The sequence below is a fragment of the Vulpes lagopus genome, chromosome 12, assembly GCF_018345385.1.
Source record: "Vulpes lagopus strain Blue_001 chromosome 12, ASM1834538v1, whole genome shotgun sequence".
Lineage (NCBI taxonomy): Eukaryota > Metazoa > Chordata > Mammalia > Carnivora > Canidae > Vulpes > Vulpes lagopus.
In genome coordinates, this window is record NC_054835.1 from 1,564,479 (window position 1) to 1,581,885 (window position 17,407).

A 17,407-nucleotide genomic window follows, 5' to 3' on the forward strand; every position below is an offset into this window, starting at 1 on the left:
GCCTGCTTCTCCCTCTGCCTGTGTCTCTGCCTCTCTCTCTCTCTCTCTCTCCCTGCCTCTCTATCTCATGAATAAATAAATAAAATCTTTAAAAAAATAAAATAAGTTTGCACATCAAATCTATTCGAGGAAAAGGGAGCTAGCTGGATGACTAAGGCCACAGTTTTAAGCGTTTCACCAAAATCTCCTTAAAGAGATACAAAACTACAACTACTAAACTCACCACTGATCAGGCTGTGGGGTTTCAACCCCAACTTCACTTTCACTAGCAAGGTGACTTTGTGCCTGTTATTTAACTGCTCTGAGCCTCACAGTCTTACAGTAATTGAGTTGGCAGGGGAATGTAATTAAATAATGTATGTAAAAATACTACAGTCCCTGCTGCACAGAATACACTGCAAATGGCATATAACCTATTCATAATCTAATTGACCTAATCTGAATCTTCTCTGAGCTATAAGAGAACTTCATTTTTAAAAGCTTCATTTTTAAAAGCCTTTCACAGAGGTCAATGTGATGACATAAGAGAAAAGCTACTATAGAGCCAACGAGCCTGGCAACCAGCAGACACACATGATGCCTTTCACAATGACTGCCACTAGATGATAGGTGCCTAAGTGTCCATGACCAAGCAACTGCAGATGCTCCCAGACAGATGAAGCCCCCACCGAACATGTAATCAAAGGCAAGAAAGTTCATCTCAGTAACTTGCCTATCATTTTTTAATAAAAGCTGATTCCTTTAAATAATGATTGAATGAGGCAGAAGAATATTAAATATCAGTAGAAACAGTGAGGTGCACAGAAGAGTGTCTTTTTTTTTTTTAATAAGTTTTTTAAAAAAGATTTTTTATTTATTTATTCATGACAGACACACACAGAGAGAGAGAGAAGCAGAGACACAGGCAGAGGGAGAAGCAGGCTCCATGCAGGGAGCCTGATGTGGGACTCGATCCCCAGTCTCTAGGATCACACCCCGGGCTGGAGGTGGTGCTAAATCACTGGGCCACCTGGGCTGCCCACAGAAGAGTGTCTTAATTTGAGACCTATAAACAGAATCAAACAGCAATGAACCTTTTCCTCTCCCCTCTCCCTCCTTCTCATCTCATCCTTAAGCATTCTCCATCTCCTTAAAAACAACACAGTTACTGACCCTGTTCCTCTCACTAAAAATGTTGGGAAAAATCCTTGAAACCTCCCTCTTTTTCATTCTCCACATTAAATCCATTAATTGTGCTTCTGCAGTACGTCTTCAGTGTGGTTGCTTCTTGCTGCCCATCTGCTTCCCTGCACCCACTGGAGATACCTGCACTGTCTCTGGTCTGAACTACAAGTTTACCAGAACTTCTAACTTGTCTTTTCACAGCTACTTCTGTCCCTACAATCTATTCTTCACACTATAGATGATGATCTTTACAAAAAAAGTCTGATGTTGTCACTTCTCTCCTTAGAACCCTTCACGACTTCCCACTGCATTTAGCATTCTAAAGCCAAAATCCAAACCTTGGCCTCCAGAACTGGGACTGAGCATCTAGCTTTAGCTCAAATCACTCCCTGTCCCTGTTGTGTCTCTCCCTACAATCCCCCACCCAAAACACACAGTGCTCTCCATACTACAGACATCTGGCCTCCTTCTAATCCTTACCAGCCAAGTTCCCTGGCCCAGCAGCACAGGGTCTCTGCACATCCTGTTCCCTCTGTGTGCAACACTCTTCCACCCTAGTCTTCTCCAAGTTAACACCTTCTCATTCTACAAAGCTCAGGTCAACTGTCACTTCTTTGGGGGAGGCCTTCAGGCCCCAAAGCCTAGATCATTTCTCTGTTACATCCTCTCATAGAACACACCCTTGTCCTTCCTTCATCACACTTTCTCAGTTGAAAATTGTGACTATCTCATCAGCATGTCTCACCTTTAGATCATATGCTGCACGACAGTAAAATACTAAAGTAGGCACATGACATTTGAATGAGCGAATATATTCATTATATGACACATCTCTGAGCTATGCCCCTACTGGGATCAACTCCTACAAATAAATTCCAAAACCACATCATCCACAGAACTTCCCCAGTAGCCTATTCTAACTCCTTCTTAAAAAAAAAAAAAAAAAAGAAAGAAAGAAAGAAAGAGAAAGAAAGATGGGATGACTGGGTGGCTCAGTGGTTGAATATCTGCCTTCGGCTCAGGGTATGATCTCGGAATCCAGGATCGAGTCCCGCATTGGGCTCCCTGTGAGGAGCCTGCTTTTCTCCCTCTGCCTATGTCTCTGCCTCTCTCTGTGTGTCTCATGAATAAGTAATAAAATCTTGAAAGAAGGAAGGAAGGAAGGAAGGAAGGAAGGAAGGAAGGAAGGAAGGAAGGAAAGAAAAGAAAAGAAAGAAAAGAAAAGAAAAGAAAAGAAAAGAAAAGAAAAGAAAAGAAAAGAAAAAAAAGAAAAGAAAAGAAAAGAAAAGAAAGAAAAAAAATTAAAAGAAAGAAAGAAAGAAAGAAAAAGAAAGGAAAAGAAAAGAAAAAAAGAAAAGAAAAGAAAAGAAAAGAAAAGAAAAGAAAGAAAAGAAAAGAAAAGAAAAGAAAAGAAAAGAAAAGAAAAGAAAAGAAAAGAAAAGAAAAGAAAAAAGGAAGGGAGAAAAGACACAATATAAGTGAACTTCTTAGCAATGTTACATACAAAATAATGACAGAGTAAGATCCAATCCTTGTGAGTTTCACCCCTATCAACAATTACAAGCAGTTTACTTATTAAGTGAGAAGTTCCATACGTTCAACACGGCAGACGACATGATTTGAATGAGAAGCTGACATCTACTGCCAAGATGATATAAGTATTAAAACAGAAGGCAGAAGGAGGGCATCTCTTCCCATCTCCTTCAAGCCACATTGGTGAAATGCAAAGAACATAAACTCTGGAACTGCAAACACCTACATTCAAATCCCTGCTCTGCTGTTCTCAATGTGTCTCAGACTGAGCTAGCTGTCTCCTCACATTAAACCTTAGTTCCCTTCCCTGGAAAATGGAAACAATTTCTACTTGAGGAAACACTGTGAAGATTAAAAAACAATGACGTGAAATCATTTATGCAAAAGTGTCTGCTGTATAGCCAGCTCTGGATAAATAAGTTTCTCCTTTTTTTCTCGTTTTGTACTTCTGTAGACCTTTGCTGGATCTCAAACGCTAAGTTAAAGAAATGTTATTAGAACTAGGCTTCACCCTGATGAGGGAGTTCCTGGCCCGCAGTTTCCCTCTCTTCTACCCAGCCAGCCACTATGTCCCCCCTGACACATCCTGCTTGCACAGCTGCACTCCTCAATCTGTGTAGTATCTGTTAGCTTCCTCATTGCCAAAATACATCCCCGAAACCAAGGGCAATATTCCTCATCTGTCATCTCCCTCCAGGGAGCCTCTAGGCACTCAGCAGGTTCCAGGAGAAAACAATGACATTCAGTAGATTCTCCTCTTTTGACTTTCCATGCACACCCATCTCATACCCGTGCTAGGTTTTCCGGGCCTGTGTATCACCCTGGAAAATAAACGAGATGCTGTTCTTCAAAGTCTGGCCCGGAAGAGGCAGCTGTACCATACATACATACCTGGAGCTATGTAGCCAGGAGCAGCTGTAGCCCCAACGAAAGCTCCCCTCGTCAGAGTTCCTCTTCCTCTGCCCCGAACAGCCTGGACTGCTGCAGACACAGCTGTATTCACAACACCCTTTGCCTGTTAAAAGTAACACATTTTCATTACTGAGAGAAATAAGAACTAACATCCCACCATCTCTCTAATGCACAACCTCTATGAGAAACGTAAGCCTGTAGATAAGTCAGTGAGTCGGTCTATGACCTTGAACCTTCAATTTATCGTCTGTTAAGGAAAAATGACACCTACCTTACAGAGCTGTTCTGGAAAGTATGCTGGCACATAAAAGTATGCAAATAACTTCTTCTTTTCACTTGAGGGTTACTCAGAAAGAGTTCATCTTTTACACATGAATTTCAGTAGTCATATTTTGTCCATTACATTTCAGGCCTGACTAAAGTACTTCTAGACATTTGATACCTAGGTTCGAAATCCACTGAATTCTCTGCCCACAGACAAAAACTACCACAAAAACAAACAAACCACCATGGATTAGCTGTGAACCAGAGGGGAATTTAAAAAAAACAAAACAAAAACAAAACTATGAAGGAAGACCAAAAATGAGAACTCTAGGAAGGTCATGTGACTTCTCTGAGTCTGTATCTTCTGCTGTATGTGTACGTATATACGTGCATGGACCAATCATTAAATAAATACCACTTCTAAGTCCCCTCTGGCTCTAAAAGGCCATGGGACTCTAGTAAAATCACAAATCTCTGTGTCTATTGGAGTCTCTCACTAATTGTGCAGTCAGGATAACAACAGCCACTTTGCTTTACTTCAGACAAGAGCAACTGAGAAAATGGCAAACTCTGAGAAGTCAGCTAAGTAAGGATAAACAAAATAGAGGGCTGCTAAAATATCCCTTTCTAAAACTGAAATTTTAAGAAAATCAAGAATATCTAGTTTTAAATGAAACATTATACTTATCTTTTTAATATAAAGACACAACAAAAACTCAAACTGAAAACTATCAGAATTCCCTACTATATCTAAGGTGTAGGGCCTCAAAGTTCACTGTGGAATAAAGTCAACAAGAGCTCAAACAGCTTAAACATTCAGAGCACACACACATTTATCTCACATTGAAAAGCCATCATCTTTTATTCCTCACGGGAGTGCCTCTACCACTAGCATAACAGGGGAGAGGACTGTTTCAAGGTCGAATGTATCATGCACAGGGAACAGCCATTTTTCTATTTGGCTGAAAAAAAAAATGTAACCCACACATCCAAAATAGACTGCCTCCTGGCTGTCAAACACATTGAACACATGATTTTTAGAGCTTCTAGTATGGAAAATTTCTAAAAATGGGTGAACCTCATGCAGACATTTTTTTTTTTTTTAACACGGTTCAGTCCAAGTAGTCAGGAAGTAACAATCTGGCAGCAACAAAGTGACTCCACAAAAATCAAGCTCATATCTACCAGAAGCAAACTTAACTACCTAATAAGTATCTGCACTCACTTTTTAAACACTAAAATTAACTGACCCAATACAGGATGTAACTCATGGTAAAAACACACCAAAAGAAACAAGGTAACAATTATCTTTCTACTAATTTAGCACATTTCCTGGAAGGTTTTAGGGAAATAAAACCACTTCTCATGTGTATCAATGCAATTTAAATGCTTTATTTGTATTTCATCTCAGTAAAAGTTAGTTCTCCTTGGTTATGTTTTGAATCTTAGAATTTAAGCAATGTTTATTATAATAAGTACAAGACAGGACAAACTTCTATGATGGGATCTAATATGCAACAGAATGCCCACGGTCTTTGGAAGGAGAACTTAGCTGAAAGAGACCCTATCATTAGTTGGCTGTGGTAGTAGAGGCAGTGTCTGTAATTCTTTGGGCCTCGATCCCTCATCTATAAAATAAGATCAACACTACCCTCTGCCGGTGGACTCAGCCTATGTAAAAGAAACTAAAACTGTTTCATTCAGAATCCTGAATAATCTAAGCTTCTTTCTAGGAGTCTAAACATTTTCAATTGACTTGTCTCTATCACATAATCTATTCAGACATTATCACACCAGCACTCTCCACCAGGGAGAGAGTGCGTCTTATATTCAATAACGTATCTCTTTTGCCCTCACAATCATGCACATAGAATATGACTACAAAATATTTTTGAATGAATAAATGAACGGACAGAAGAATCTGTTACCCAATAGCATGTAATTAGGAAGCCGTCTTTTCTAAACACCTTGTTACAATCCTGGGCCTTCAGCAGGACTGATTCACCCACTGTCAGGAATGAACAGAAGTGATATAGGGTCAAGTTCTACTGTGCCACCCTCAAAGGAAAATACAAAATAAATAATGCAAAAGGACAAAACTGGAAAGGAAATGGAAGTGCACCTGCAGACTGCTGAAAGTAAGCCCCTATATTCCTGGCAGCTTCCCTCAACAAATGCTAACATCTCTCAACATTCCGCCTCACTGAGAGGGCCTGAAACCCCCAAACAATGCTAACAGCCTCTTTTTAATCTATCATCTGCCTACAACCAAGAAAAGGGAATATTACAGTATTCACGATTTAACCCAAAGAAAAAGATGCCAAATGCAAGAAAAAGAAACAACTTCAGGAAAAGCTAAAGTGGCACCAAGACAGAAAAAGAAATTTAATTTTGGTAATATTTTTCAGAAGTATTGCAAAGGTTCAACACTTAACTCATACCTGAGGGATAATCTTCTTTTTCTTATTATTTGCTGCATTGGGTCCAGAAAACAGCTTCTCCAGGGCAGCTAAAGCTGCACTTGCCTTTGCCACTTTCTTATTTGGACCTGCACCTCTGAATTTCTGTCCATCTACTTCTACCTAAAATCAAGAACAACACTCTGCAATTATCCCATGTGATTCCTCTATGTAGTTTTAATTTAAATATATCACAACACAGAACACACCAAAAGTCAAACAGTGCCACATGAATTCACTCTAAAACTATTTTTACATATAATCTCAGGATAGCCTATATCTTTGAGGGGAAAAGTAAAGTTGGCTTGAATCTAGGTACACACCTCCATTACAAAGCGTTTGTCATGGCTTCCACCAGTCTCCGAGATGAGTTCATACTTAAGACCTCTTCTTTTTTCATTGAGCTCCATTACGGGATTTTTGCCACTTGCTGTGAGGATAGGGCCCTGAGTTCTTACCTAAAAGGAGGTTCAATCAAGTAAGATTTTAGAGTATTAAATTTCTTATTAATACAATTATACTACGTTTCTGTTGAAAAGAGGCTCAAAAAAAAAAAAAGAAAAGAAAAGAGGCTCAAAAATTACACTTTAAAGCATTTAGGGGCCAGGATGTGTGATCACCTCTACATATGAATGGCAAAATATCTTTAAAGGTATGGAAACTCTACAAGTAATAAACATGGCAGTCAGTCATCTAGCCAGCTTGCCTCTAAAGTAGGGTTGTCTCAACAGTATTCAAGAGCAATGTGGCCCTGCGATTACATGGCACTCTAGGGTCTGCTCTGTGTATTCATCATCTGAGAATAATACTTTAAATGACTAACAAAGTGGACAGAACAGCTGAGATTCACATAACACGTGACTGTTCACTGTTTTTCATCTTTAGAGTTAGGAAGAAATAAATCTCAATTTGGGAAGAAAATGTTCCTACACAGCTCTCAATTCTCTCTTTAAGAGACTTAAGGTCACCTAAGGTAAAACCAGTAGGATACAGACTATGTATGGATTCTGAAATTTAAAAATAAGAATAAAAGCAGTCACTCCCTGCTCTAAGGAGCTAGAGTATAGTGGGAGGGACAGACATAATCACTGTAAGACAGTGTATGTTATGGAACCACAGAAGAAGTAATCATTTTCTAGAGCAATCAGGATAGTTTTCCTGGAAGTGACATGCAAACCTAACCTTAAAGAGGCAAGCACTAGACCATGATAAGGTGGGAACAAAGAAGAAGGGCATTCTAGACAGAAGAAACAGCCATGGAAAGACCCAAGAGAAGCAAAGAACATGTGTTCAGAAAATGATAAGAAGCACAGTTTGGCTATATAAGGGAGTGGAATATCTCCTGTATATATCTCATAATTCCTATATATCTCATAGGAAGATAGGCTCTGACTAGAAAAGCCCTTGATGGTGCCAATTCATAAAGGACTTTGCATGCCATGCAAATAAGCTTTGACTTTATTATGAACTATGGGGAGCCAGAGAGACTTTATTCTAGAAAGTTCATGATTAGATTTGTGTTGTAGAAAAATCATTGCAGGAGTAGAAGAACTGATTTGAGGAAAGATTAAGACTAGAGTAAGGAAAATAAGTAATTCATGCGGGAATGTGAAGGCTCAAATGTAAGAGAGACTGCAGCACCAAAAAGAAAACAAATCACAAAATATGTACCTATAATTTCAAGAATGGAAAGACCCAAAGATTGAGCACTTTTTGAGGTTAAAGATCATGTCTATAATTCTATCATAGTAATTGCTCAAGAAACGCTGAACAAGGAAAGGAATGCCCCGGGGATGCCTGGGTGGTTTGGGGGGTTAAGTGTCTGCCTTCAGCTCAGGTCATGGTTCCAGGGTCCTGGGCTTGAGCCCCATACCAGTCTCCCTGCTCAGCAAGGAGCCTGCTTCTCCCTCTCCCTCTGCCCCTCCCCCTGTTCCTTCTCCCTGCTCTCTCCAACCCCTCCCCATCAATAATAAAATCCTGGAAGAAGAAAGAAGAAGAAAGAAGAAAAAGAACAAGAAGAAGAAATAATGCCTCAAACAATCATTCCCAATGGACAGCACGATTCTCTTAGTAAAACTATTCAATACTGATTTGAGAAGTGGCTAATGCAAAAAAGAGAGAGAGAGAAGAGAAGTGGCTAATGCTGTATAAAGAAATGAAACACTGGACAACTTTTCAAGACAAGCTTAACAAACATGCCTGGGTATTCTTCAATAAAAAAGAAAAAAAGGAAAAAAACCCTCACTTCTTGAAGAGGTTTTGTAATCTACATTTTTTAAATTTCAAAGCAAGTTTCTAGTTTCCATCTTTTACAAGTAATGAGTAATTTGTGAAACTAGGTCTATGGTAATCACTCTCTGCTTTCCAAATCTGAAATCACTTTTATGAGTCAAGAGATACAAATATTTGCATTTTAATATTTTAATTTCAAATGAAGAATAAGGGCTTTCTTTCTGCCAGCCCCCCTGCCATTACTACATTCTATAGAAACAAGGCACAGATGTGTGCCTACCAGAAGCTCTGTACACACATGTACACACAGCTATTAATGAGCCCACACTAATCACCTGTGAATGACTGGTCCTCTCAAAAGCCCGGTGCCAGGGCTCCTCCACAGTATCACATATAAAGTCAGGCGAGGCTTTCACAGGCCTCAGCCTCCATCTGACCCTCCATATTGGCCCACCTGGCACTTCTCAACATGTATTTTCACAATTCCAGGTCATTATACCTCCTATTCTTCTGATCCAGAATGCTTTCTTCCCACCTCTTCTCCACATAGCAAAAATCTTACTCATTACTTAAAACCTCACTCACATTTTACTCCCTTTGATTTTATAGATGTCTAAGTTTCCTAATCACTTCCTCTTTTGAGTTTTACATTATTATATTCACTTTGCCATCGTGGTACTTATCACATTACATTATAATTAGTTATGAACATGTCTTTTGTGCTTCTAACCTGAGAACATCTTGAGGCTCTGAACACAATTTCTGCAGCATCTGCCAGTAAGCAGCCACTACAAAAGGTTTATAGACTGAAAAAATTATAGTCCAGTCTTTGATAAATACTCATTTCTACAAATGAAAAATGTTTTTTCCTTATGCAGAATGCAGTAAATAAGGGCTCCATGAACTCCCCAAAATACTGTATATACTCAGTACTAAGATTTCTGTCCCATTCTATTATCTGTGGCAATAAGCCCATATATCAGGACTTACTCAGAATCTGAGGAACACAACAGATCAGGTTATGCCTTCCTCAAGGCTAGATAACTCAATGATGACCCACTGCCTCCCACAGCTCAGCACAAACTTCAAATAATCCTATATTCCTTGCTAGATCTTCTGGTTTTTCACTCTTCAGTTATTGTTGATATTGTTGATATATTTTAACTGTGAAATACTGGAAGGAACTTCCATGGCCAACAAAAGGAAAATGCCAGTTAAATTAGGAGACATTCATGTGTTGTGCATTACACAGTTATGTTAACAGATATTTTTACAGTTAAGTGAAAAAAACAAGATGTAAAACTGCATGAAAATATGACTACTCTCACAAAAATACTCCCAGAAAAAAAGGGTGGATGGAAATAAACCAAAATATTAATAATGGCAGCCTCTGGCATAGACACATTTGTATATGCTTTTGATTTTCTTATTTACACTTTCCCACATCTCTCAAATTTTCTACAATCTACATATACTCCTTTTTTGCTAAGGAGAAAAAAAATATAAATATACCTCTAAGGTACTGGAGGTTTCAGTTGTAGAATTTCCAGTATTATTGCTTGAGTTTGAAGACACTGTTTCATTTTTGCCTTCATTATCTGATTTTTCATCGGAACTCATACATTCAATATCTGCATCAAAGCCTGTTGGGTATCCCATTGCTTGTAACACCTGTACGAATTAGTTTTATTCAAACATCAGAGACCACAGAGAATAGATGAAATAATGAGAACAAATTTCAAATCCACAACATTTGAATCCATGAAACACTTTGCAGGAAGAACAAGATGATGCTAAATCTATGAATCTTTTGTTAAACTAAGTTTACCTACTAGAGTTTTGCCACGGAGAATGGGATAAACATCCTCAGAATAATTAGGTTTAAATAAAGGATGACAGAAATGCAAACCGGAGGCTGCTTCTGGTTCATTTAATTTGGAGGCCAGAGGCAGAAAAACAACATAGCCACATTCAACCAAGGAGGTGAGGGGAAAAGTAAAATAGCATAATGAAAAAAGTACAATGGACTACAAAGCAAAAGACCTGGGGTCTAATCTTGTCTTTCTCCTCTGGTCCTCAATTTTCCAAACTGCAAAACAAGAAGACTGATTAGTTGACCTCTAAATTCTATGACTCCATCCATTAGGGGAAATTAGCACAGAAAGGGAATCAAGAAGTCTTCATATTAGAATTAATTTGCCTGTTAATTACATAATATCTGAAGCTTTCTACTACTGACTTCTTTGCTTCCAACTTAAACTATAATCAATACTTGAAAGAAAGGATTCAGGCTCAAGATTTATTTTCTATACCAAGTGAACCAGGAACAGTATCAGGTTTGTATTTCTGTCCCCGCCCCTCAAGGACAAGTTACGGCTTTCTCCAATGTCCATTCTTCTTATATTACCATTCAATACCTAGCACTTCTTATCTTTTTTAAAATAAAGTTTTCTTAACAGTGTGTGTCTATCTGCAGGTGTGCAATGCCCATGAGCACACACACATACAAGCATGGCTTTAATATCTCCTGCCACTTTAATATCTCCTGCCAGGTTATACTGCTTTTGAGATGTATACAAGAAAATATGTGCACTATCATTTTTATAAGCCTCTTTCAAACAGGCTGATACTGCACTATCAGTTACTAATTTAAAGATTTATGTCAAAATATATGGAGATAGGTTCCTTTTTTTTTTAAAGTATATCAAATAATTATGGTATGCTTTATTTATTTTTATTTATTTATGATAGTCACACAGAGAGAGAGAGAGAGAGAGAGTCAGAGACATAGGCAGAGGGAGAAGCAGGCCCCACGCACCGGGAGCCCGACGTGGGACTCGATCCTGGGTCTCCAGGATCGCGCCCTGGGCCAAAGGCAGGCGCTAAACCTCTGCGCCACCCAGGGATCCCTGGAGATAGGTTCCTATCTCTGTATTTGTTTCAGCTCTTGACTAATGTTTTATTTTTTATTTTTTTAAGATTTATTTATTTTTGTTTGTTTGTTTATGATAGACACACAGAGAGACAGAGAGAGAGAGAGAGAGGCAGAGACACAGGAGGAGGGAGAAGCAGGCTCCATGCCAGGAGCCCAATGTGGGACTTGATCCCGTGACTCCAGGATCGTGCCTTAGGCCAAAGGCAGGCGCTAAACCTCTTAGCCACCCAGGGATCCCCCTTGACTAATGTTTTAAGTTGCTGAAGTGTATGTCATATTTCTTTACAATCCCAACTATACCTAATAGGTGTCTCAAAAAACAGTTAACGATAGCCCCACAAATGAGACACCAGGCAGCCGAAACTTTCTTTCTACACAATGGCATCTTCTATAATGGGTTCTGCCAATATAAATAAAATAATACATCTGTTAAAAATGGACATAAATAGAACTCTGTACCAAGAGCATTTGAAATTAATTCACCCAATTCATATGGAGACTTTGGCATTCTGCTGAACATTTCAAATCATAAATTAATTCTTTGTAATCACTGGAAGAAAGCCAAGAACCTCTTTTCAATATCTTAACTTTTAGAAGTTCTCAGGTAGTACTATAAGACTAAGTATGTTAACATCATTTGGTTTATCCTCATGAATATTTTAAAACACTTTCTCCACTGTATAAGTCTTGTAAATATGCTCTCCCTGAACAATCTCACTCTGAGAGAACAGTCATCAGTCTGGAATGAATACTAGCTAATACAAACTGCAAGTCAAGAGTCACAAATAAATTTGATTTGTTTATTCCAATAAAAATGAAAGACATGCAGCTTTTCCCAATTTCATACAATTAAAATAATCTACTGTGAATTATTTAATACCATAAATATTTAATTATTTATATTATTTCTCTCTGTGCTTTTCTCACATATCATATTCATCTGTTATTATAGCAACATCTTTCACTACATTATAGTTTATTTAACTGATGGATAATCTCAAGGAACTTAGTGTATTTGCAACACAGCCCAACTAAAAAAAAAAAAAAAAAAAAAAAGTAGTGAGTTCTCAGACCTCTAAAAGCAAAGTTTGCTTGGAATCAATATTAAAGCCAAAAAACTGATATACTAAAAAAAAAAAAAAAAAAAAAAAAAGTGAGTTTCAAATGTCTGGCCAACAAATCAAATCTAATGAACACATCAATTGGGCTGAAAAATCACAATTACAATGACAAATTATAACCTAATGTTGTGCCAGGTTCACTTAGTATAGAGAATAAATCTTGGGACTGAATCCTTTCTTTCCATTTTTATTGAATATGGCTGATTATGTTCTTTGTGAGGGACCATCAGAAAAAAAGGGCTGAAAGAGGAAAGAAAAAATTGGCAACTGATCTCCATCATGTCAGGTACCCACTGCTGGCTCCCCTCCCCAGTTCCTTGGGGAAGGAACTGCTTTTTCATATTTTGTTTAGATTTGATTCTCTGGTATGATCTATTGTAACAAATACAGACCCCTACCAAGCTGAGTAAGGAATATAAGAATTTTTATCCAGTGGGACCTATTTTCAAAAACATATGTTAAATATAAAACACTCCCAAACCCACTTATAAAACGGAACTTGAAAACTCTCGTATATAGATGGCAATATATACATGCTTAACATATAATAGGAAGCTCAATACATATTTAGTGAATTAATGCATTATTCAAATGTGCCCTCTTCTTGATCTAGAAATTCCATTTCTAGAATATATCCTTGTTTCTTTTTTTAATATAAGCTCTACAGGGGAATCCCTGGGTGGTTCAGCAGTTTGGTGCCTGCCTTTGGCCCAGGGTGTGATCCTGGAGTCCTGGGATCAAGTCCCGCATTGGGCTCCCTGTGTGGAGCCTGCTTCTCCCTCTACCTGTCTCTGTCCCTCCCTCTCTCTCTTTCTGTCTCATGAATAAATAAATAAAATCTTAAAGATAAAAATAATATAAGCACTACAACTAACATGGAGCTTGAACTCATGATCTCTAGGATCCAAGAGTCACATGCTCTACCGACAGAGCCAGCCAACTGCCCAGAGAATATATCCTAAGGGATAATGAGACTAGTTCAAAAAGATGTAAAGCAATCAACTGGAAGCATCTAAATCTAAAAGGATTAGTTATGTTATTATAGATTGATAATAAAAAATATTAGGCCATCATTAAAAAGGAGAACTTTGTGATAACTATTTTAAAAACTCATATTCTTAGATGAACAAAAAACTTATTTTAAATATATTTTTTGTATACCTATTATGTAGGTCCCACTATTCCTTATCTAAAACACATGGGGCCAGACTATTTTGAGAATTCATAGTTTTTCAGTTTAGAAAACTAATATAAAATATTTACTATATATTTTCCAAATCCCTAAGTGAGTTCAGGTGCACCCCATGTTTGTGCACAAAACACATAAAATATTCACACTAAATGGAATAATAAAGACTAAGAGTAGTTCTACATCAATTCAGGTCAGGTCTTCCCATCAAGTGAGTCTGCATCAAACTTTGGAAATACTTTTCATTTTCAGTGCTTTCTGGATTTTGGAATTGTAGGTTAAAAAACAAGGCTTGGAAAAATACATACCAAAATGTTAGTAGTAGTTGTGAGAACAAATAGTATTTAAATCCTGTCATATTACAAAATCTGCCACTGTTCTTACTCCCAAATTTTACTGAATTCCAAGTTGCTATGAGACCACTAGCTTACATTAAGGCAATTATAACAAACAGCTCACAAACTGTCACTGCATCACCCATGATGTTAAAGGATGTCACTGTTATCCTTTTTTATGAAGACCCACTAAAGAAGAATATCCACTGATCTCTAAACCAAAACAACTATGGCTCTTATAATCAACTGTCTGTTCTTATGTCACAAACAGTAAAGGGATATTTCACAAGCTTTTTGAGTTAGATGTAGAGAACTAAGATCTAAGTTTGTGAATCATTCTCAGAATACATTATAGCTAAATTAAACTGTATTTTTAGCTTTATTCCTGGATTCATTTTTTTCCCTCATTCATCTTTTCTGCTTCATTTTATTTATTTCTTATTTATTTTTTAATTTTATTTATTTATTCATGAGACACACACACACAGAGGCACAGACACAGACAGGCAGAGGGAGAAGCAGGCTCCATTCCATGCAGGGAGCCTGACGTGGGACTCGATCCCGGGTCTCCAGGACCACACCCGGGACTGAAGGTGGCGCTAAGCCACTGAGCCACCCGGGCTGCCCTCTGCTTCATTTTAAACTCATACTATTTCATCATACTTGAAGTACCCCTTTTTATAAACAAGACACAACATAAATATTGCTTTATATTTTTACAGCTTAGTTACTGTTTTCCTACATCGTGCTTATAATCTATTCATGTGTATATTTGTCTGTCTCCAATCTTTTCCATGCTAGAATGCAGGCTCCAGGAGGCCAAGGGTTTTGTTTTGTTCACTGCTGTATCCTTAGAATCTAGGATAATGTTCACATCTATATTAATAATACTTGCAAAATGGAATGATCATGAAAAGAGACCAATTCTGTCTTATGCCATACTGTTACATAACTTCTTAAATGAAAATTGATCTTTAGTCTACATGATCTTTGACATTTTCACATTTGTCTACAAGAGGGCAAATATACTCATGGAAAAATTCCAGGATTTAGGGACTTTCTACAAACCTACATGCATGATTGGTTGGTTCAATCCTGGATCTTATTCCCTACAAAAATATTCTGGAATACACAAAAGGTACCATATGCCCGAAGATAATAATTAAATTTATTTATGACTGGAAAAATCTGCAACAGCAAAATATTCAATGATAGTAAAATGTTTAAACAAATAATAGTACAACCATATCATGTTAATCATACAGCCATTAAAAATTACTTGTGAAGATTTTAATAACATGAGAAAATACTGATAACATAGTAAATGAAAGAAATCATAAGCTAAATTAAATACACTGTGAGCTCAACCTAAACAAACATATTGTAAGTATATTATATAAATATATGTGAATATATGAATATATGAATATCATATTTATATATTACATGTAATATAAATACTAATATAAAATATCATTAATATAAATATTAATGATCTGCCCCATTGTCTTTACTTTTCTCTGCATTTTCCAAATTTTGTATAATCAACATCAATAATTTTAAAACCAAAAAAGAAAAATTTTGTAACCCAGAGGTGACAAAAGTCTTTGCGTCATTGTCCTTAAAATCCTTAAAAATTCTATTAATTTATTTGAGAAAAATAAGCACCGTATTTATAACATAAAATAACAAAGCCCTGCTAAACAAAAGCAAAACTGTACCTTCACTGCTACATGAAGTTTTGCTGTTTTCTTGGATGGCCCTGAGGCTTCATATGTTGTACCGTCCACATCTACAGACATTGTGAAGACTGGGGCATGGACAGGGCCGGACTGAGACAAGAGCTTATACTGAAGCCCAGGCCTGATCTGATTTAGCCTCATTAGTGCATTCATAAGGTCTATTGCTTTACTATCCAGAACTGTTTAAAACAAAAACAAAACAAAAAATGAGATCAGAAATTAAATCATTTTGCTTTTAATCTATGTATCTGTCGATTCTGAAAGACCACTATTAATTCACCAGGTTTTAAAAAGCAAGAATTTGAAAACATATATATACAATTTCACTTCATCAGTGATTCTAAAATTACTTAAATTATACTAACATCACTATATAAGTGACATGAATTACTATAACATCAATTTAGTTTGTCAATACTAATATATCTTAAGCAATGAAGCTTGAAAACGAAAGTTATCCAATCATCAATTTCTCATATAAGATATATTTTTAAAACTCCAATTCAAATCAATCAAATTCTTCACTTGGTAATTTTTATTTTCCTGTCTGAAACTACAAATCTTTTCTAGTTCATATCTCTAAGAATAAAGATTTTTATATACTTTTCCTTAAGTTTCGTTTCATCTTCTTATTGGGATCTTTATCATCCCCTAATCCATCTTCAAATGGCCTCTTCAGAGCTGAAGACCCAGCACCTAAAAAAAATTATAAGAGATTCATTATCAGTAAAAACAATGAATCTACTTACTCAACCAAATGTATCTAGTATGTTCAGGAAGGAAAATCTTAGGAATCACAAAGACCATAGTACTCTCACTGATCAATTAAATTACTACATACACACACACACACACACATACACACACACACACACATAACACCCAGGTGAGGGGTTGAATTAAATATATGATAGAGATTAAGGAGTACACTTGTCACAAGCACCAGATAATGTATGGAATTGTTGAATCACTGTATTTTACACCTAAAATGAATATCCCTATATATATATATATATACACAATAGTATACTATCCCTTTAAATATTTATTTTCCTATTTATTCAGATGTATTAATAAACATTCACACAAATATACTTGCATTTTTTATACCTATAAATATACATGAACATAAAAAAGTCTAGAAAGATATATATCAAAATTATAAAGGTAACTATCTCTAGTGGAAGAATTTATTTTTGTCTTTTCATATATGTCTATAATTTAACATTTATTATTTCTATAAATTTTTTAAGCCCACGCATTAAAATCTTATGCTTTTGGAACTCTATTTCTCACACTACAAACCATTCTTTTGTCTGCCTATTCAAACCCTACTCAAGATTTTATTTACATAATCAAAATTATGTAGTACTGGCATAAAAACAGACACACAGATCAATGGAACAGAATAGAAAACCCAGAAATAAACCTACAACTATATGGTCAATTAATCTTCAACAAAGCAGGAAAGAATATACAGTGAGCAAAAGGATAGTATCTTCAACAAATGGTGTTGGGAAA

General features: G+C 36.7%; 1 protein-coding gene across 4 annotated transcripts in view; it reads right to left on the reverse strand.

Moving 5' to 3' along the window:
* Positions 1–17,407, reverse strand: part of LOC121474212 (spermatid perinuclear RNA binding protein) — a 148,769-nt gene that overhangs the window by 20,668 nt on the left and 110,694 nt on the right. For all 4 annotated transcript variants that reach the window (XR_005983291.1, XR_005983290.1, XM_041727119.1 and 1 more), the window contains 6 exons: positions 16,490–16,582; positions 15,866–16,065; positions 10,077–10,235; positions 6,656–6,790; positions 6,315–6,455; positions 3,589–3,712 (listed from right to left, as the gene is read on the reverse strand). Coding sequence is in view for 2 of the 4 variants with exons in the window: in XM_041727119.1 (XP_041583053.1) it covers positions 3,589–3,712; positions 6,315–6,455; positions 6,656–6,790; positions 10,077–10,235; positions 15,866–16,065; positions 16,490–16,582 (852 nt within the window). In the remaining 2 variants the exon portion in view is untranslated. The remainder of the gene's footprint in view (positions 1–3,588; positions 3,713–6,314; positions 6,456–6,655; positions 6,791–10,076; positions 10,236–15,865; positions 16,066–16,489; positions 16,583–17,407) is intronic.